Below are 18,703 nucleotides of genomic sequence, written 5' to 3' on the forward strand. Positions count from 1 at the left end.
GTCTAGTCAGAGACATATTAGAGGCAGAAACAGGAGTTAGGAGGGGTAGAGGTAGACCTAGATTAGATTACTGTTCGCAAATAGTTAAGGATGTGGGTTGTTCTAGTTTTAGGGAAATGCGAAGTTTAGCTCAGAATAGGAAAGAGTGGAGGTACGTGTCTTAGGACTGACGACCTTATGATGATGATGAAATGTAAAAAATCTACAAGTATATATTTGAACATTGCATTTGTGAAATACTCCTAAAGTATGTTTTCTGTACTAATATTACTATTTAGTTTTATTTACGTTTTCGCCAACGTTTCTTTCAGTAACTGTTGATAATTATGTGATAAGAGACATGATTTACCATTATCCGATTATTGAAACGGCCGATTGCCATTTTAGTACGTAATAATAATGATAATAATAAATTAATTAATATTCCACTTTTGAACGCTTACTACATAAATTTTTATTGATATGTACCTTGAACTTTTAAATCATACTTTACCATAATGTTTGTCTGCAAATTTTGACTGGAGTTAATTATATGTTTGTTATTGTACGTGATAATATTTTCAGTATTGGCTGATATATTTATAAGATGTCCATGACACCAAAACAGCAATATTTGGATTTACTATCGTAAAACATAAATAATGAAAGCGTCTTTTTTTATATAAGGTAAATCCATTTCAAAAAATCGCAACATACAATATAGTAGATTTCTCATCCAGAACATTTAATTTTCTGCAATGATTTTCATAATTAAAAAGAGATTTACCCAAATTACCACTAAATTTTTTTCCTATGTTTGAATATTTTTAACTTCTTTTGAAATTCGCCAAGAATAAAGTAAAAAGAATGAATCATTCGAAATGCCCATGTTGCTAGCACGAGTTTTAAATTGTAATGGTAAAAGTTGATGCCGAAAAGTTAAAAATTGTACCAGCGATTTTGGAAAATATGAAAAGTTCTTGAATTTTGGATTGTATTATAAATATTCCACATATTTTTTGTTTGTTTTGTTTTTACTTTTATGTTAATCGATTCTTTAATTGATGGATCTGTGCGTTTGTCCAATATACATAGATCTTGTAGCAATCCCTACATTTTAATTTTTCATTAGTTTTACTTTTCCTGTACGTATATTTCAGAATTTGTAGTATATCGAAAAGTAGATTCGGTGTGTGCTAATTTCCAAAAATGTCCCGTGACTCATGCGAGAAAGTGTTGCATCTAAATCGTTACATTGAAGTCCAATTTATAATAAAGTTGAGTTTGTTTAAATGCCTACAGGTCTTGTGTGATGCACAATATTTTAATAAGTGTGTGTGCGCGCGTTTGTGTAGGAATTTGGAAGAGAAGTAGGCATTAGTGCCGTGTGCATTTTCCGCTATATATCGCTTTATTCAAAAATAGAACGCGCGGTGTCTGTGCAACAGATTTTGAAGAAAATTTGGATGCAAAGTAAAAAAGAGAATCGGGAATTCGATTCCTCGCTTGTATCAGTCGCAAAAATACAACACCGCAAAAGCCCGGCGAAGTTTTTGACTACATTTTTAGTAATTATTTTTAAATCGGAATCGTATTTCAACTTCTCCAAAAAAAAGTTTATTGGATTATATTTAAAGATACCTGTCCAAATATTTTCTAATGAGTTGGTGTAATCAGCCGTAAATATTTTAAAATTTTATATACCTGTTAAAATTTGGGTTAAATTTTTCAAAGATATTTGTTTTTTAACTTTTAATTATCGAAAAATGAAATGGAGCAAACGTATATGCCCATATAATAATCATAAATTAAAAGTAAAAATAGATTGGTACGATTAGTACGATTGGTACATTTATTAGCAATTAATTTAATGGATTTAATTTTTATTTTTAAACTTTTCATCGAAATATTTTGTAAGAATCTATTTGAGAATGATGACATTTAGGGTACGAGATTTGTAGAGCACTTAAAAAAATTTAGGCAATCAATGTTTTCTGGCATATTTTCAGTTTTAATAACGTTTTAGTTTAATTTTTTTTATAAAGTGCATATATTACATAATTAGTTCTATTAATTCTATCGTATACCAAATCGGTTTAGAATTATAATTGGAATATATGCATTAGAACGATGATATTTATGTGGGGCAACACAATTATTTGAACATTTTAATAAAAGTGCATCTCAAGTTATTTTCGAATTTCCGTTTATATTTAGATTTTGCTTGGCACTGTTAGAATTTGCAAGACAGGTAACTGTGACAATTGCTGATTTATTTTACAAAACGAATTTCACTTTTTCAAGTCAAAGTACCTATTCATTTTCACTTTTTCATTTCAAAATTATACCAAGAGAATGATAATATTCCAATGTAACATCTGTTCTAATCGGAGGAGTCAAATTTCAGGATTATTTTTTTGGTTTTTGTTCAAATTTTAAAACTTTTTGGGATTATGTTCTCAAACTGAGTAATCATATCCTATGTGTGTCAGCCGTACAAAACTTGGTGGATTTTCCGAGATTAATAAAACAAACATTAAAAAAAAACAATAGTTGATTGATATTCATTTATTGGTAAATTGTTGGTAGATTCATAAAACTGTATCTGAATTTGATTGATTGAAATTGTGGGCATAAATCCATTACGTATCTGGAATCGATTTTGTTCTCATTGACCTATTTCAAGTATTTTTAGTTAGTAACATTCTTTCAGTGTATCGCATCTCGTCCAATTATATTAAAAGTATTTCTATATACAAATGTAGTGTTTATGTTTTGTACATTCCGCTATTCGTCAATCAAATTCACATCTGAAGTAGAAATGCACGCATTTCTATTACAGATGTAATGCCCCGTCTTCATCTTGTATCAGAATGTGATGATTATTTCCAGCTTCTTGAGAATTGGCTCTCTTAAATTTTATGGCCTATTGCCAAAGTATTGTAAGATCCAAACTGGTAGGCTTTTAAATAGAATTTATTCTTATTAATCGGGGCCGTCTAATAATCAAATTCCCGGTCTCTTATTTTTTGAACTATCGCCAATTTCGACCACATTCGTGCCATTTAACGTGTTGTTATTATTGTATTAAAGGGATCTACATGAAAAATAAAAACATAATTCATTCAGATCTGCTTTTATTACTTTCTGTTACCTATTTGTTTTAAATAATATAATTGATCAGCGCTTTTCCAATTAAAAATACTATATTTTTAGCTAAACTTTTCATGTTGTGGCGCCTATAATTGTTGCAGACTTAAGATACAGCATTGTTTAAATAATAAAAAAAAAATAGATAATGCCTACATAACAGATATACTGTTACTATAAAAATTTGAATTTTGGATGTTTAAAAGAAACCATTCGTTAAAGATTTTTCAAATATTGCCATTTAGGTATAATTTTTACGGTACATTTTCAGGTTATTTCAGAATCAAAAAATCAGCTACTTTATTACATCTATGCAGTTCAAGCGGCACCTGCTAGATATATCTTTCATTAGGGGCGATAAAAGTCAGATTTTACATCGAAAATAAAGTTACTCAAAACAGCTGGATATTTTCAATTAGAAAATTTCTAAGTCAGTGTTATTGATACAAAAATTATGTCACCAAAATAGGACAACATCATTATAGGGCACATAGAAATAATTTCATATTTTGTTTTTATTTTTCTGGATCTCGTCATTGTCATTGCATATTGTAATATATACTACTACGGCTTTTTACGCGTTGATGTCCTAAATACGTGCCATTTTTTTCCTTTTCTGTACCCCTGACAATGTGTGTACAAATTTTCATGATTGGTTTTACCCGCGGCTTCACTCGCGTTGATATCCTAAGTAGGTGTCAAACATCATCGATGACCACGTAAAACTAATTTTTTTATACCTCGGGAACAGTATTTTTTTCTTCATTAAGGTACCCTGTGTCCTTTTCTGTACCCTTGATCATGTGTGTACAAATTTTCATGAAAGGTTTTACCCCCGACTCGCTCGCGTCAATGTCCCTAAGTGTGTCTCAAACATCATCGATGGCCACATAAAACTAATTTTTTATCCCTGGGGAAAAGTATTTTTTTTTCTGCATTAATAGTACCCTGTGCCCTTTTCTGTACCCTTGATTATGTGTGTACAAATTTTCATAAAACGTTTTACCCGCAGCTTCGCTCGCATTGATCTCTTTAGTGTGTGTCAAGCTTTATCGATGGCCACATAAAACTAATTTTTCTATCCCTCGGAAACAGTATTTTTTCTGGATAGAACATACCCTATGCCCTTTTCTGTACCCCTAAAAATGTGTGTATAAAATTTTATGTTGGTCGGTTGAATAATTGAAGCGTGAAATGGTAGCAAACAAACAAACTCACATTTGCATTTATATTATTAGTTAAGATTTCAGTTCTTAACGGTACAGTTTTTATAAAAAGTCGTCAATAAATATTCTTGATCAATAAATAAATAAAGACACTTATGAACCAACAATTTATTATTAATCTCTAACATCCTTATTTTCCTTAAATCCTTGCGTATATTACTACTTCACTGCGTAATAAATAAATTGATTATGTGCTTGTTTTGCCTACTAATTGAAACACGTCGAGAAGTATGAAGTAATGTTGGCATTTTCATTAGGAATTTTTATGGAAAATGTTGATAAATTTGTCATTTTCTTTGAGTACTTTGGAATGTTTGTGAATAACCAAGAACATTTGAATAATTTGCGCCGATAATAAAACTTTATTACTCAAATCAACAACTATGTAAGTAGGTAATTATTTGTCTTTCAGTTGGAATAAGAACGAAAGAAAGTAACAGAAACACCACTTCTGTTTCACTCAAAATATTTCGAATATGATTCAATACCTATATTTATAAAGACTTACACCTAGAAGTAATAGCTACTATACATACGTATATAACTTAAAATTATTAAGGAAAGAGTTGGTGAAGTTTACACTAGAGATACACCGAATAGTGATAACAATTTTGTTAATTTTCCTTGTTAATTACTTTTTTATTTTCTTTTTAAAGCATATAATTACTTTTATAACTTTGACCTCAAGCGTCAATCATCCTTATATGGTTATTTTATTTCATTGGTGAGTTCTATTTTCGGATTTCTCATCAAATTTTTTCTATTTGCGTATAGCGTGTAGCAATTAAGGATTATTGGAAACGTTTCAACGCTGACCAATATCTGGGCTTGTTAATAAGTCTTTGTACGTATATGTAATTCAGTAATACGAGATGCAAGTTAATGTGTGCGTAATTAAATTATTATTAAGCAAAGTTTATTTAGGGCCGATCCTTGGCTTGCCTTATTGGCAAAAAAGCAAAGTTTTTATTGCAAAAGGCCAAGAGACATAACTTCGCTCGCTAGCATTAGTTCCCTTCGGAAAATATTACGACGATGTGCAGTAATGTGACCATTCAAGTCTTTCCGCGGTAGTACTGATGAAAATCACGCCAAGTTGCAACTTGTTGTTTTCTGCAAAAATAGAAATACGATCCGTGCCAAAAATTATGCGAAAATCGGCGAATTCGTGTTTCGGATAGCATCCGTCATAATGCCGTGGTGACATGGGTTTACTATTGTCCATACTGGTCACCTGTGTGGGTGTTTTAGAACTCCTCGAGGTGTACCACAGGATTAAGGGAAGGGCAAGGGCGTGGGTATGTCAGCCCACTCAGGATCTTGCCCAGATTAAACGATCATATGTAAAAGGCTTACAGAACGAATGCCAAAACGTCTATAAAGATATCGAAAATTATTGTCGCAAAGAGGGTATACCTGACGAAGATATTTCTAAATATTTTAATTTTCGATTTCAATGGAACGATTTAGAGTCAAACCCAAAATCATTAACAGAAGTCTGTGAACAAACTCAAAACGCTTTAGAATATTGGAAGGTCAGCCATACCGCTAACCAAAACGTTTCTGCTGAAGAAATCGTTGGCCAAGTTAATTTACATTCCTGTAATAAAGACTCGTTCTTTCCTTTGACGAAGTCTTCGTCAGTCACCGACGTCACCAAAATTGGAAATGAAAATGGAAGCAACCTTGATCTCGTCTCTTCAACTTTCAACAGTCCAGACTTTTGGCGTTGTTCAGGTGGAACAATTAGAAAGAAACGTAGAGAAGAAACCTACACTGCTTCATCTACAATACAGCAACTCAAAACAACAATCGTACCAACCTCCGAATATCCTATTCTTGATCCTAAATGCCAAAGGTACGATGATAGCGACTTTGATTCTGATTCCACGAGTACAATAAGTCAAACGGGATTGACAGGGAAGGATCTGGCACGAGCCAGTGTTACAAATCATGAATATCTTAAATTAGACGTTGCCTCGGGACATGTAAAGGTTGTAGAAGAGAAGCAGCCACAGGATGTCGAATTTAATCAGACAACTGCTGAAGATTCTCTCATATCAAATGACGTACTTAATATCGTTGACGGTATAAAACGAGACGATAAAAAAAATCCCTTCAGAAAGAAGCAGATTCATAAGAAAAGTGAAATTACAATCGATAACAGTGTAACATTCAGTGAAGTTTGCTCTGATTCAACTGAAGAAAAAAGAAATTCAAATTCAGAGAAAAATCAAAGGGAAAATCATAGTGACAGTGAAGCTTCGAAAGCGTTTTGGGTAAATGAAGATTTTAAGTAGATTGAATAGTATTTGATTTGTTTTTGCAATAAAATACTATCAGTAGCGTTTTGACTGAAAGTTCGTTCAGACCGAATTTTAATTTCTAAATCTTCGTTGAAGCATGAATTGTAGATGAATTTTATGGATATAAATTACTTTAGTCAAATGAATTATACAGTAATTAATAGAATAATACTTTGTTAGGAATTCTTTTGTTTTAGGTCTATTGAGCATGATCCCTTTGTTTCGCCCTTAATCTATTTATAATAACAGATTTACAAATAAGCTGATGTTGTTTTGATTCGGGTCTAAAGGCTGTCATGTGTTGGAGTTGTTTCCTAACGTTTCGAAACACAAGTATGGAGCTTCTTCGGATGTCCTTCTCCAATGCTGGTTGCGGACTACATCGGGCAGCGTCGAAGAAATTTGCGATTCATGCTAGCGAAACGTTAGGAAGCAACTTCAACGACGACCTTTAGACCTAAATCAAAACAGCATCAGTTCATCTACTGGTCGCGAAAACCTTTGCCAGTTGATCAAATTTACAAATATTTTTTTCTTGATTGTTTAGTTTTGAATATCACTGATTTACTGTACTGTATCACCACATTATCTGACAAAAATCGTTTACCACGCAAGGATTGTTTAACTTTTGAAAACAGTTGGTAATTGTTAAGAGCCAAATCTGGCGAATACGACAGATGCTCAACTATTTCGAACCCTGCTTTACGTAACTGTTGTAATGGCGTTTTTTTATCAATTGCCATAATAAGCACCTGTTATTGTGCTTCTTCACTGCAGAAAATCTACTAAAACTACACCTTCAAAAACTCAAAACACATCCTTGTTGATGGTTACATCTTGAATTTTTTCTGCAGGGATGAGCTTTGATGGGTCCATTGCTTACTCTGGATCTTGATCTGTAAATCGTAATGATGGATCAAGGATCACTGTCATAAGCTTTGCAAGAAAATTTTCTTTATCTTGTCTAAACGCAAATATTTAACCACCGTTCGTTGCTCGACACGCTCCATTTTGATAGTTTTGTATGACTACCAAATTTTATGCTTGTTTTAATATCTATTAAGAAGGTTGACACCATAGAAAAATAATAGAGAAACTGCCACCCCTCCAGCTTTCGGCTAGGGTGGCATTTTGCATGAGAAGAATGCTAAAATACGTTCCTAATAAGCAGTTACTGCGATTTCTTCTCGGGAAAATTATGTTGCTCTTTTTGTTCCAGAAATCAGGAAAAATAGTACTGTATATAGGTATGGTAAAAAATTGTATATGGTCTTCGGGAAGAATGTACGTTACCCCTTCCCGGAAATGCAGTTCTTTTTTCCCTTGAAGCTTAATATACTGTTCAAATGTTATCCATTATGTATGTGTTTTGTACATATGTGGTTTACGTTTGAATCTGCAATAATTTTCAGCATACGTAAGCCTAATAACAGGTACTAATTTAATTATTCATAAAATCTTGTTTCTAGCAATTAATATTCTGACATATATGTGTGTACACGTTGTGTGACATTAAAAAGTTTCTTGACTAAACTCATCCTCGGACGCCTACGTTGCATTTCGTTGCTCTTCCAAGCTATCGGTTCAGTCGGGTCGGTCGGCTTTGACTCATTGAAAAGGAAAAACTTCCAAAATAGGCTTCTCTCATTAAATACGCTGGAGATTTACGAGTGGTCGAATTATGAATCATTCTAATTTGATCATACCGTTCCGCCCATCTCCCACAACTACACTCGTCGTAGTCGCAGAAACGAAGAAAAGCAGTGCATCTTTAACTAGGTAGTGAAAGCTCGTAAGGGAGGGCGCTTCACCGGTAAATTTTTAGCCTTTGTACATTATGTGGACGTAGGGGATGTTGCAGTTCCACAATCCCTATGCGAGAGTCGCTGCTGCGCTTGCCTAACAACAAGAGACATTAAATAAAATAAAATTACCATAACAAAGATTGTGGTGGGTGCAAAAGCAATAACTTTTTTGCTTTTTTAATTAAAATTGTAAAGTCATTCTTTAACCGTTCTGTCGATTAATCATCTGTATGTAGAAAAACTTCAACAACAGGTTTCGGGTCCACGTTGTCCATTATATGACGTAATGGCTGTTAATAAAATCAACTTTGTATTTGATCGTCATTTGTCGTCTCTTTAAAAAGCGTTTGTAAAATAATTTATTTACTACAGACATGGTATCCACTTTTGTTGGCAAGTTTGTGTTAATTGAAGTGGTCTGACAAGCCTTTTCTACGGCCTTGATTAAAATCGAAACAAAAGATGGATAATTCAAGAATTTTCAAATAATACCAAATTTTTATTAATGTTGTTCCATGAAGTAATAGCAGAAGAGGACCCAAGATTTCAAGATATAGTTGCGAAAGCAATTGCGATGTAGACCTCGAAATCATTTTTTTATGTTTATGTCAGTCGTTCGATCGATATTGTTGTTATTTCTTTATGTATTCGATATTTTCACAGTTTCCGGAGAATCCAACGATTTGAATTGATTTTTCATATTCTTTTTCGACGTCACACTCACGGCAAATGTACCAATCAGTTAAATGATCTGAGGAAATATTCAATACAACTCCAACACTATAAAAAGTTGCTATAGATATCTTTAAAAATATTTTCGGATATCTCATAGCTCTTCTATCTTTCTGCTTTCGCTTTATACCATTTCTTGAGATACCCCTGATACATAATAAAAAGTAACTGGTGGAATTTCTTCCATACCAGAGCGAAAATGAGATGAATGTCATCTGTTAGATTTCCTTTGATCTATCTGTTTATGTTAGAACAAATTAACGAATTAACTGTGGTTTTCGCTATATGGTGTCAATTATCATGAGGTAGAAGTTCCTCAAAAATTAAGATTCTGAACCAAAATAGTGCTAAAACTATACTTATGCTGAAGAGAATACCGGAAGATACAAGGAATAATTTGCTCCCTTGGAAGTAGAAAATCGACGTGAATTATTGATAATTATTTTAGTTAACACCTTATGGGCAATTACAACAGACTAAAGACAATAATAAAGAGTTCATTTATGTACACTTTTGTTTATCAGAAATACAGTTTAGGCTGCTCTCGGATGATCTGATAGCGAATGATGCTGCTGAACCCACTAATTAGCTTTTGATGTACTTTTAATCATCAGACGCATTATTAGTGTCATTAGGATTATCTTTCACAGACGTCTTTGGCAAAGTACTAAAATTACGATAATTAACCAAGCGATTGTGTACAAAATATTAATTTCAATATTGACCCTGATAATAGTCGTTTTAAACCCAATGATACAGGACAATCTTTTAGGCGTTTTGATTTATACTAAATAAACTAAAAAAAATGAATTGCAAATTATTTATTCTATATATATGTATACATATAGATACGGATATCAATACTTTATATTGACGGAAACTCCACGATGAATTTGGTAGAGTTCACTCGACTGTTTCCGAGAAAAAAAGCATTAAACTTTTGATTGACTCCAGTTCGCGGCTTTAATGGAAAAACTTTTCTTTTACTACCGCCAAAAGTGTGAGGAAACTCTCGGACTTGTTTTCACCTATTCGTTAGGTCACAATAACGTCTAATGCCTCGGAAGCAACGGGTTCGAGAAATCGAATAGCTTGCTAATGACACTTCCGCAGTGTCAAAGCGTACCGCCTCTTCCTGTCAACGGTTATACTCGTTAAGGATTAAATTCAGGAAAACGGCCGATCCCTGATCAAAACAGACTCAAGCCGCAAACCGAAATGTACATTTTATAGATCTTATAAAAACGTACAACGTGGAGAACAATTTGCAATTATTTTTTTATTATTACCGCCTGTTGTCGGTCCCTGTATTTTCGCCAATTTCCTCGGCCCACTTGACCATCATCGACGTCGCCACCGTGGTCTTGCACTCGGCACCACGTTCCATATCATTCGCTAAAAATATAACGACGCCGGTTGTGCGTCCGTCTGTCGGTAAATTCAATTCAGTTCGGTGCCGCAGTTGATTAAGTTCGAAATATAAAGAACGACGACGATCGTGCATCAGCGAAAATGGGAGACGTGGACGTGTCATCGAATTTCACCGTGACCACGAAGAAGACGCGCAAAGTGAAGAAGGTGACGAAGGAGAGACGCGAAAGCGCCGATCGCACCGATGCCAACGAGATCGCCAACGGAGACGTCGGAAAAGGGTACGTGTTGGCATTGTAAACGTCCTTGATAAAAGGGGTGGAAAAATACATGCACATGTATTTACCTAATTACCCCGGCAGGCAATCCCCCCTATTATGTGGATGATGAAGTGTTTGTGGATTTTGTTACTTTCGAGCGTGGATTGACTTCCTACCCGTTTTGTCTTTTTGCTATTTTTATTACCCCAAATTTGACCGGAATGTTTGAAGATGGCTCGTTTTGTTTTGTAACGTTCTAACCTTATATGTCATTTGACAGTGATCAAACAAGTTGGATCATGTTACAAAAGTATCAGTTACCTGTGCTTTAAGACACTTTCAATTTGAAAAATTGATGATTATCAATCTTGAGAAGCCACAAAATGATTACACTCTAACAAACCACCCTGTCGTATTCAGCGATTCTATTTTTCACAGTAATACACAACTTTTTTCAACGTCATCAAATTGTGGAGATTGATTTTCATTTAAAACACATTTCTTTAAAAATTTTGAATGCTTATTATAAAAAGGTGGATAATTTGGGCAGTTGGGTTAAAAAGAACAGACAATTTGATTAATGAATTCAGTGGTTTCTATTCCTAAAGTATGTGCTCGAAATTTTTTAAAGATGTTCTTATAATATTGAAATTTGTTCCAACATAGTAATCTTCCTACATAACATGCACTATTAAAAATAAGAACCCATATACGTGTAGTAGACAGTCCACGTTCGATATTTTAACAATTACAATGCCACACGTACCCTTCTTATTAAAAGGTACTACATACTACTACTTACAATTTTACTCTTTTGTTTATACGCATTCCTGTCATCGAAAATAGCGTGACAGTGAAATTCTATCTACACATAGTTTGCAACCCAGTGTCCCAGTTAGTTGTTGTGTTTTTAAAAGCGTCCCGATACATAAAAAGGGGGACGTGTTAAGTGTTATTTTCGTTTTTATGTGAGAAACCGCTTGTTGTTTATGATTTTGTCCAAGTCTCGAAACGTGAAAAAATCAGGTACTTAACGATGAGATGATCCTTTTGGATTGGGTTTTGTTACAGTGATATTTCTGTCTTTGGAACCGATCCAAAACGCAAAAGGATGCGTCCGTTTTCTCACTTATTGCATCGAAGCGTCTCACATCTTTTGAAATTGTGCGACCATGAAATAATGCCGTAAATACTGTTAAATAACAAACTTCTGAAATTGCAAAGCCTCGTTCGCAATTGTATAAGACATGTATAACACACAGGCAATTCTAATTCAGGGTCTTTAAAAACTCCGTAGGTATTTTGAAAAATAAGAAATAATCCAGTTGTGACTGAAAAAATTGATCTTAACTTATTAATAAGTAATTTCATCGAAAAGCATACAATTTATTAATTTAAAAAATTAGAAAATGAAGGGTGTTATACGAGTTAATAAATAGAAGTAGAGATATGATGATATAAAACTTTCTGCGACACGTAAATTTAGCTAGAAACATATTAGAAGCAGGAACAGGACTAAAAAGGGGCAGAGATAGGCCTAGATTAGATTACTGTTCAAAAATAGCAGTTGGGGAGATAGGATGTTCTAATTTTAGGAAAACGCCAAGATTGCCCCAGAATAGGAAAGGAGTGGTGGTGAATATCCTGCAAGCAGTCCAGAATATATTATTAAAAAAAGGCATTTGTATAAGCCTGCATAATCTTATCAAAACTTTTCAGCACGTCATCGTTAAGTGCTTGACCTTACAGGTTATTTGGGGGGGGGGGTTTAGGTCTCTTTTAGGGAGGGGGTGTTCTTTTTTCTGCCTGATATAATCTGACTATGTCTCAGAGAAAAATGTAATGACGTTCTTGTTCTAATTAATACTAACAAAAAGCAGAATCAAATTGTACAATACGTTTACGTTAATCTTAAAGGACACTTTTAGCTACAAATAAAAAAGCCTTCGAATTATACGTGCGTTTCTGAAGGTTTTGAACATTTGTTTTAAAATGCAATCAAATCAATTCGTGAGAACACACAATTAATTAATGCCGATTTGACTGATATTAAATTATATGTGCGTGTGCAAATAGTTTATTTCTAATTTTTGTTTTCGTTTTATGGTATTTATGTCAATTTGTTTGCCATAGAAATTAAAAATAGCGAATAGTTGGCCCAATTCTAAAAGAAAAACTCAAACGGTATTCCCCAGAAACCAAAAATAGATCTACCTACAGCTGTTTTGCCATTTATACCTTTAAATTCTATTCACATTGTGCAAATAATTTTGTTGATAAATCGTACAACTGATTATATAATCATGTGAATTCTTTTGATTGTTTTTTAATCCGTATTTAATTAGTATCAAAGTGTTACTTTTTATAGAAGTTAATCTTTAGATTTGTTATTAGTTATTGAGTATTAATTAGTTTTCGATAACAGACAACTTTTACTGGATGAAAAATTCATGATAGAAATAAAAAAAGCATTATTTCCTCAAAATTTTATTGTATTATTCGTTTTACATTGAGACTATATTTCGCCAACTTGTAGCTTCATCAAAAGTAAATGTTGAGTGAATTTTGTAAGTTCTGAAGGTACTAAAAATGGCGAAGCATATGCAAAGTAATTTTTTTACAATTAATTTTTAAGTGGACATAAATTATATTACAGATCGACGATAAACTTTATTTATTTATTTATTAGTGACCGTTTTTTCCTTCATATATAAGAACATTACAAAGAAACCCATAAGGGGTATAACCCGTACATAAGTTGGTCTGATTTCTAATAGAACATAAAATTTAATTAATTATTAGTAATATAAAGAAAAAGATAAACAAATTAATACATTGTTCAAANACCTCAGTCTGCTTTATTATTCTTCTTTAACTATTGTGGACAAACTTAGAAAGAGACTCCTCCCGTCTTACCACAAGTGATTTCAAAAGCTGCTTGTGGTAATTAGAAGCGACTCCCTTTTTTAGATTATTTACTTACCTCAGTCTGCTTTATTATTCTTCTTTAACTATTGTGAATAAACCTAAAAAGAGACTCGCCCCGACTTACCACAAGTGACTTTCAAAAGCTGCTTGTGGTAATTAAGAGTGACTCTCTTTTTTAGTTTATTTGTTTGCTTCAGCTTACATTATTATTCTTCTTTAATTATTGTGGATAAACTTAAAAAGGGACTCACCAAGACTTATCAGAAGTGACTTTCAAAAGCTGTTTGTGGGAATTAGAAGCGACTCTCTTTTTTAGATTATTTACTTACCTCAGTCTGCTTTATTATTCTTCTTTAACTATTGTGAGAGACTCGCCCCGACTTGCCACAAGTGACTTTCAAAAGCTGCTTGTGATAATGAGGAGTGACTGTCTTTCGTAGTTTGTTTACTTCCTCAGTTTGCGTTATTCGTGTTGTTCAACTATTGTGGATAAACTTAAAAAGAGACCCAATTACCACAAGTGAGTTTTAAATGCAACGTATGGTAATTAGCAGCTACAGTCTGCTGTATTATTCTTCTTCGATTACTGTGGATAAACTTAAAACGAGACTCGCCCTTAATTACCTTCTTCATTTGTACGTTAAATTCATTGTCTTATTTGGTAATTTTTTGACTCGAACTTTCGTTGTTGTTTTTTTTTTTTTTTAATAATTTTTTGTACGTATTGTTGCAGGACCTTTCGTACAAGGACAAGCATTGGCACGAAGCTTGCTTCCTCTGCGCTACTTGCGGTGACTCTCTAGTTGACAAACAGTTCGGATCCAAGGGTGATCGTATTTATTGTGGACGATGCTATGATGAACAATTCGCTTCACGATGCGACGGTTGCGGTCAAATCTTCAGGGCCGGTGAGTAAAACATTTTCATTTCTTTTTTTTTTTTTTCGGCGTTATGTCCCTTAGGATGCAACGAAATTCTTAAACAAACTGGAAATCGGTTTTCAAAATTATCGTAGTGGGAGTATTATAAATAATTTTAATCTCATAGATGGACACTGACTGATCCTTTAATTGGATAGAAAACGTAAAAGATTCTTTAAAAAAAGCTGTAAAATTATCCGATTTTGATTACATTAAAATTTCGCAAATATGAAAGATGCATGTGCATATGTATTTTGTAACTGTGCATACTTGGCACAAGTTGTACAAACCAAAGTTATGATTCAACATTAACCGAATTTTATACAGCATATAGTTACATTTGGACAACTTTATTTTTAACCGTGATCCACGTCCAATATGCAACAAATGGAGTTATTTACTTGATGCTCATAATACGTTTCCGAGAAAATATCGTTACGACTTTTTTTAATAATTGTACTAAAATTGTTAAATACGTTCACTACAGAGGCCCCGGAGGTAATGACCCCCCCCCCCCCAAAAAGTAAAATATTATTTACGTTAGCTCAGTGTAAGTCACCAGGTACGCTAAAGAACATTCTTTTCGAACGAGAAAAGTTTTTGAAAATCAAAAGCGAAATTTATGACTACCCTGTTTATATGTATACATATATTCTTTAATTAGAAGAATATATTTTATGAAAAAAAAAATAAATCTGAATTGTAGATCACCACCTGTTAGCTGTATCACCTTCAGTAATTACTTCATATTTCTAGATCAAAAAAAATCCATCAAGGTTTGTGTTGTATTGGCAATATATACAGGGTGTTTCTGAAATAAGTAACTAGCTTTCAGGAGGTGATAGGGCACTATAAAACGACAAAATGAAGTAAATGTTTAGTGGTCCGAATGTTCACCTTTTTCGAGAAAAACGTACAGTGTAGGGCTAGTCCGGCCCTGGTAGGATCACGCAGGGAAATACGACATTGCAATGTGTAATAGCGTAGTCGTTCCACAACCGTCACTGTTTACATTTTTCATCGATGCAGTTGGTTAATTGTTATCGTAATTTCTCTATACGTTATATGAAGATTGGAAAAACTTTGGCGGTTGTTGTAGAACAAACAGAATAGCTCAAAACCCCAACGCCAAAACAAGACACTGTAGTTGTCCGAAGCACTTTTCGGTAACAAAGTTACCTTCTTCAGGGACTGAAGTAAACGTTTATAGCGTTGGGGTTTTGAGGTATTCTGTTTGTTCTTCTCTATACGTTGCCAATTCACGTCCAGGGCTGGCTTCAGATTGCAAATTCGTCTAGTTTTCTTACAAATTGTTTGTCCCTTAACCACGCTGCTTTATTCCCTATTTCATCTAGTGAATACCCACAAAAGATTGCTACTTATTCCAGAAACACCCTGTATATATAATATTTGTAAGTACATGTGTACGATGTACCTACATATTTCTCCAGGTGTTTCTGTCGATGACTTCCGCGTTAAAGCTCCGGTGGGTGGTGAGTGACTTGAGTAGTGTTCAGAACGGTGGGTGTGAATAAAAGCATACATTATCTAAACAGCCTATTGTGTATGAAGCGGACGAAGACGAGATATTGTCTTATTTATTTTAAGAAATGACAGCATCTCGCGGCCTCAAGTTCACAACCGGCCGGTTTTTTGCGAGTCCGTGTTTTTTCTGCTTGTCGGTCAAGGTTTTGTCGTGGTGTTAACATAGGTCACCTGTTATGAATTTAAACTTACAGTCAAGTTCCATTTTTATGTTGTTCTGATAATAAATTAATACTTTTAAAACTTTTTTATCGCTTTATAGGCCCGATCCTTTAAGTGCTTAATTCATTTTCTAACTTCGGGAAAGATGACGATTTTCAGTTTGAAATAGGCTATTTTGTCCTGGAGAAAATCTGAAAAGGTCTAAGTATGTAACAGGTTTCTTTTTATTGTTGAATTTCTTAAAAAAATAAGAAAAAGTTAGGAGCGTTTGAGGTGTTGGAAAAGATAAAAAACAGGAAAAGGAGATATAGATAAAGAGATATATTACAAAAACAAGAGTGATGAGAGGTAAAAAATGATCTAGAGCAAATTTTTAGGGATGTTTTATTTTTCGGGAAATGCGTTTTTCGAAAAGTTTGACTTAGGATAGATATGAGAAGTAGAAAATCTAGATAGTTTTCGGACTTACGAAACTTTTATATCATAAGTCTATTATAGTGTAGGCGTCAGATGTTTCGTTTGCCTTACCGTCGGTATCCTCAACAAGTGTGACTTGATGAAAAATTAACCCTTTATTTAACAATTTGTGAAGAATGTACTGCTCTAATGAAAACTTCTACTAAATATTTACATAAATTTAAAATAAAACTATATAGTATCTATTTTAATGTGTAGTATGTATATTTTGTTATTACTAAAAAGAGCTTTACATTTTGACGCCGATCTCGTTTGTTACAGCTAATTTTCAGTGGTGAGTACACCAAGGCTATGAACAAAGACTGGCATGGTCAACATTTCTGCTGTTGGCAATGCGATGAAAGTCTCACTGGACAACGATACGTACTTAGGGACGATCATCCTTATTGCGTAGCCTGTTACGAATCAGTTTTCGCAAACGCCTGCGAAAAATGCGGCAGGACCATTGGTATTGATTCCAAGGTAAGCCCATTGTTATTCATGTAAGTCATACATTGAATAAAATTGATTTTATTCATTCAATACCCGAAATTTGTAAATATACTGATAAAGAATCTCACCCTCTAATTACCACAAGTGACTTTCAAAAATTACTTGTGGTAATTAAGAGTGACTCTCTTTTTTAGTTTATTTACTTGCTTCAGCTACATTATTATTCTTCTTTAATTATTGTGGATAAACTTAAAAAGGGACTCACCAAGACTCATCAGAAGTGACTTTCAAAAGCTGCTTGTGGGAATTAGAAGCGACTCTCCTTTTTAGATTATTTACTTACCTCAGTCTGCTTTATTATTCTTCTTTAACTATTGTGAATAAACTTAAAAAGAGACTCATCCCGACTTACCACAAGTGACTTTTAAAAGCTGCTTGTGGTAATTAAGAGTGACTCTCTTTTTTAGTTTATTTGTTTGCTTCAGCTTACATTATTATTCTTCTTTAATTATTGTGGATAAACTTAAAAAGGGACTCACCAAGACTCATCAGAAGTGACTTTCAAAATCTGCCTGTGGGAATTAGAAGCTACTCTCCTTTTTAGATTATTTACTTACCTCAGTCTGCTTTATTATTCTTCTTTAACTATTGTGGACAAACTTAAAAAGAGACTCATCCCGACTTACCACAAGTGATTTTCAAAAACTGCTTGTGGTAATTAAGAGTGGCTCTCTTTTTTAGTTTATTTGTTTGCTTCAGCTTACATTATTATTCTTCTTTAATTATTGTGGATAAACTTAAAAAGGGACTCACCAAGACTTATCAGAAGTGACTTTCAAAAGCTGTTTGTGGGAATTAGAAGCGACTTTTTTTTTAGATTATTTACTAACCTCAGTCTGCTTTATTATTCTTCTTTAACTATTGTGGACAAACTTAGAAAGAGACTCCTCCCGTCTTACCACAAGTGATTTCAAAAGCTGCTTGTGGTAATTAGAAGCGACTCCCTTTTTTAGATTATTTACTTACCTCAGTCTGCTTTATTATTCTTCTTTAACTATTGTGAGAGACTCGCCCCGACTTGCCACAAGTGACTTTCAAAAGCTGCTTGTGATAATGAGGAGTGACTGTCTTTCGTAGTTTGTTTACTTCCTCAGTTTGCGTTATTCGTGTTGTTCAACTATTGTGGATAAACTTAAAAAGAGACCCAATTACCACAAGTGAGTTTTAAATGCAACGTATGGTAATTAGCAGCTACAGTCTGCTATATTATTCTTCTTCGATTACTGTGGATAAACTTAAAACGAGACTCGCCCTTAATTACCTTCTTCATTTGTACGTTAAATTCATTGTCTTATTTGGTAATTTTTTGACTCGAACTTTCGTTGTTGTTTTTTTTTTTTTTTAATAATT

The 18,703-nt window shown here is 33.6% G+C and overlaps 1 protein-coding gene across 1 annotated transcript in view; it reads left to right on the forward strand.

Moving 5' to 3' along the window:
• Window positions 1–18,703, forward strand: part of LOC108732956 (LIM and senescent cell antigen-like-containing domain protein 1) — a 67,386-nt gene that overhangs the window by 31,503 nt on the left and 17,180 nt on the right. The window contains exon 5 of the mRNA XM_025979937.1: window positions 17,123–17,323. Coding sequence (XP_025835722.1) covers window positions 17,123–17,323 — 201 coding nt within the window. The remainder of the gene's footprint in view (window positions 1–17,122; window positions 17,324–18,703) is intronic.

This window comes from Agrilus planipennis, unplaced genomic scaffold, assembly GCF_000699045.2.
Source record: "Agrilus planipennis isolate EAB-ADULT unplaced genomic scaffold, Apla_2.0 scaffold22, whole genome shotgun sequence".
NCBI classification, from domain to species: Eukaryota; Metazoa; Arthropoda; class Insecta; order Coleoptera; family Buprestidae; genus Agrilus; species Agrilus planipennis.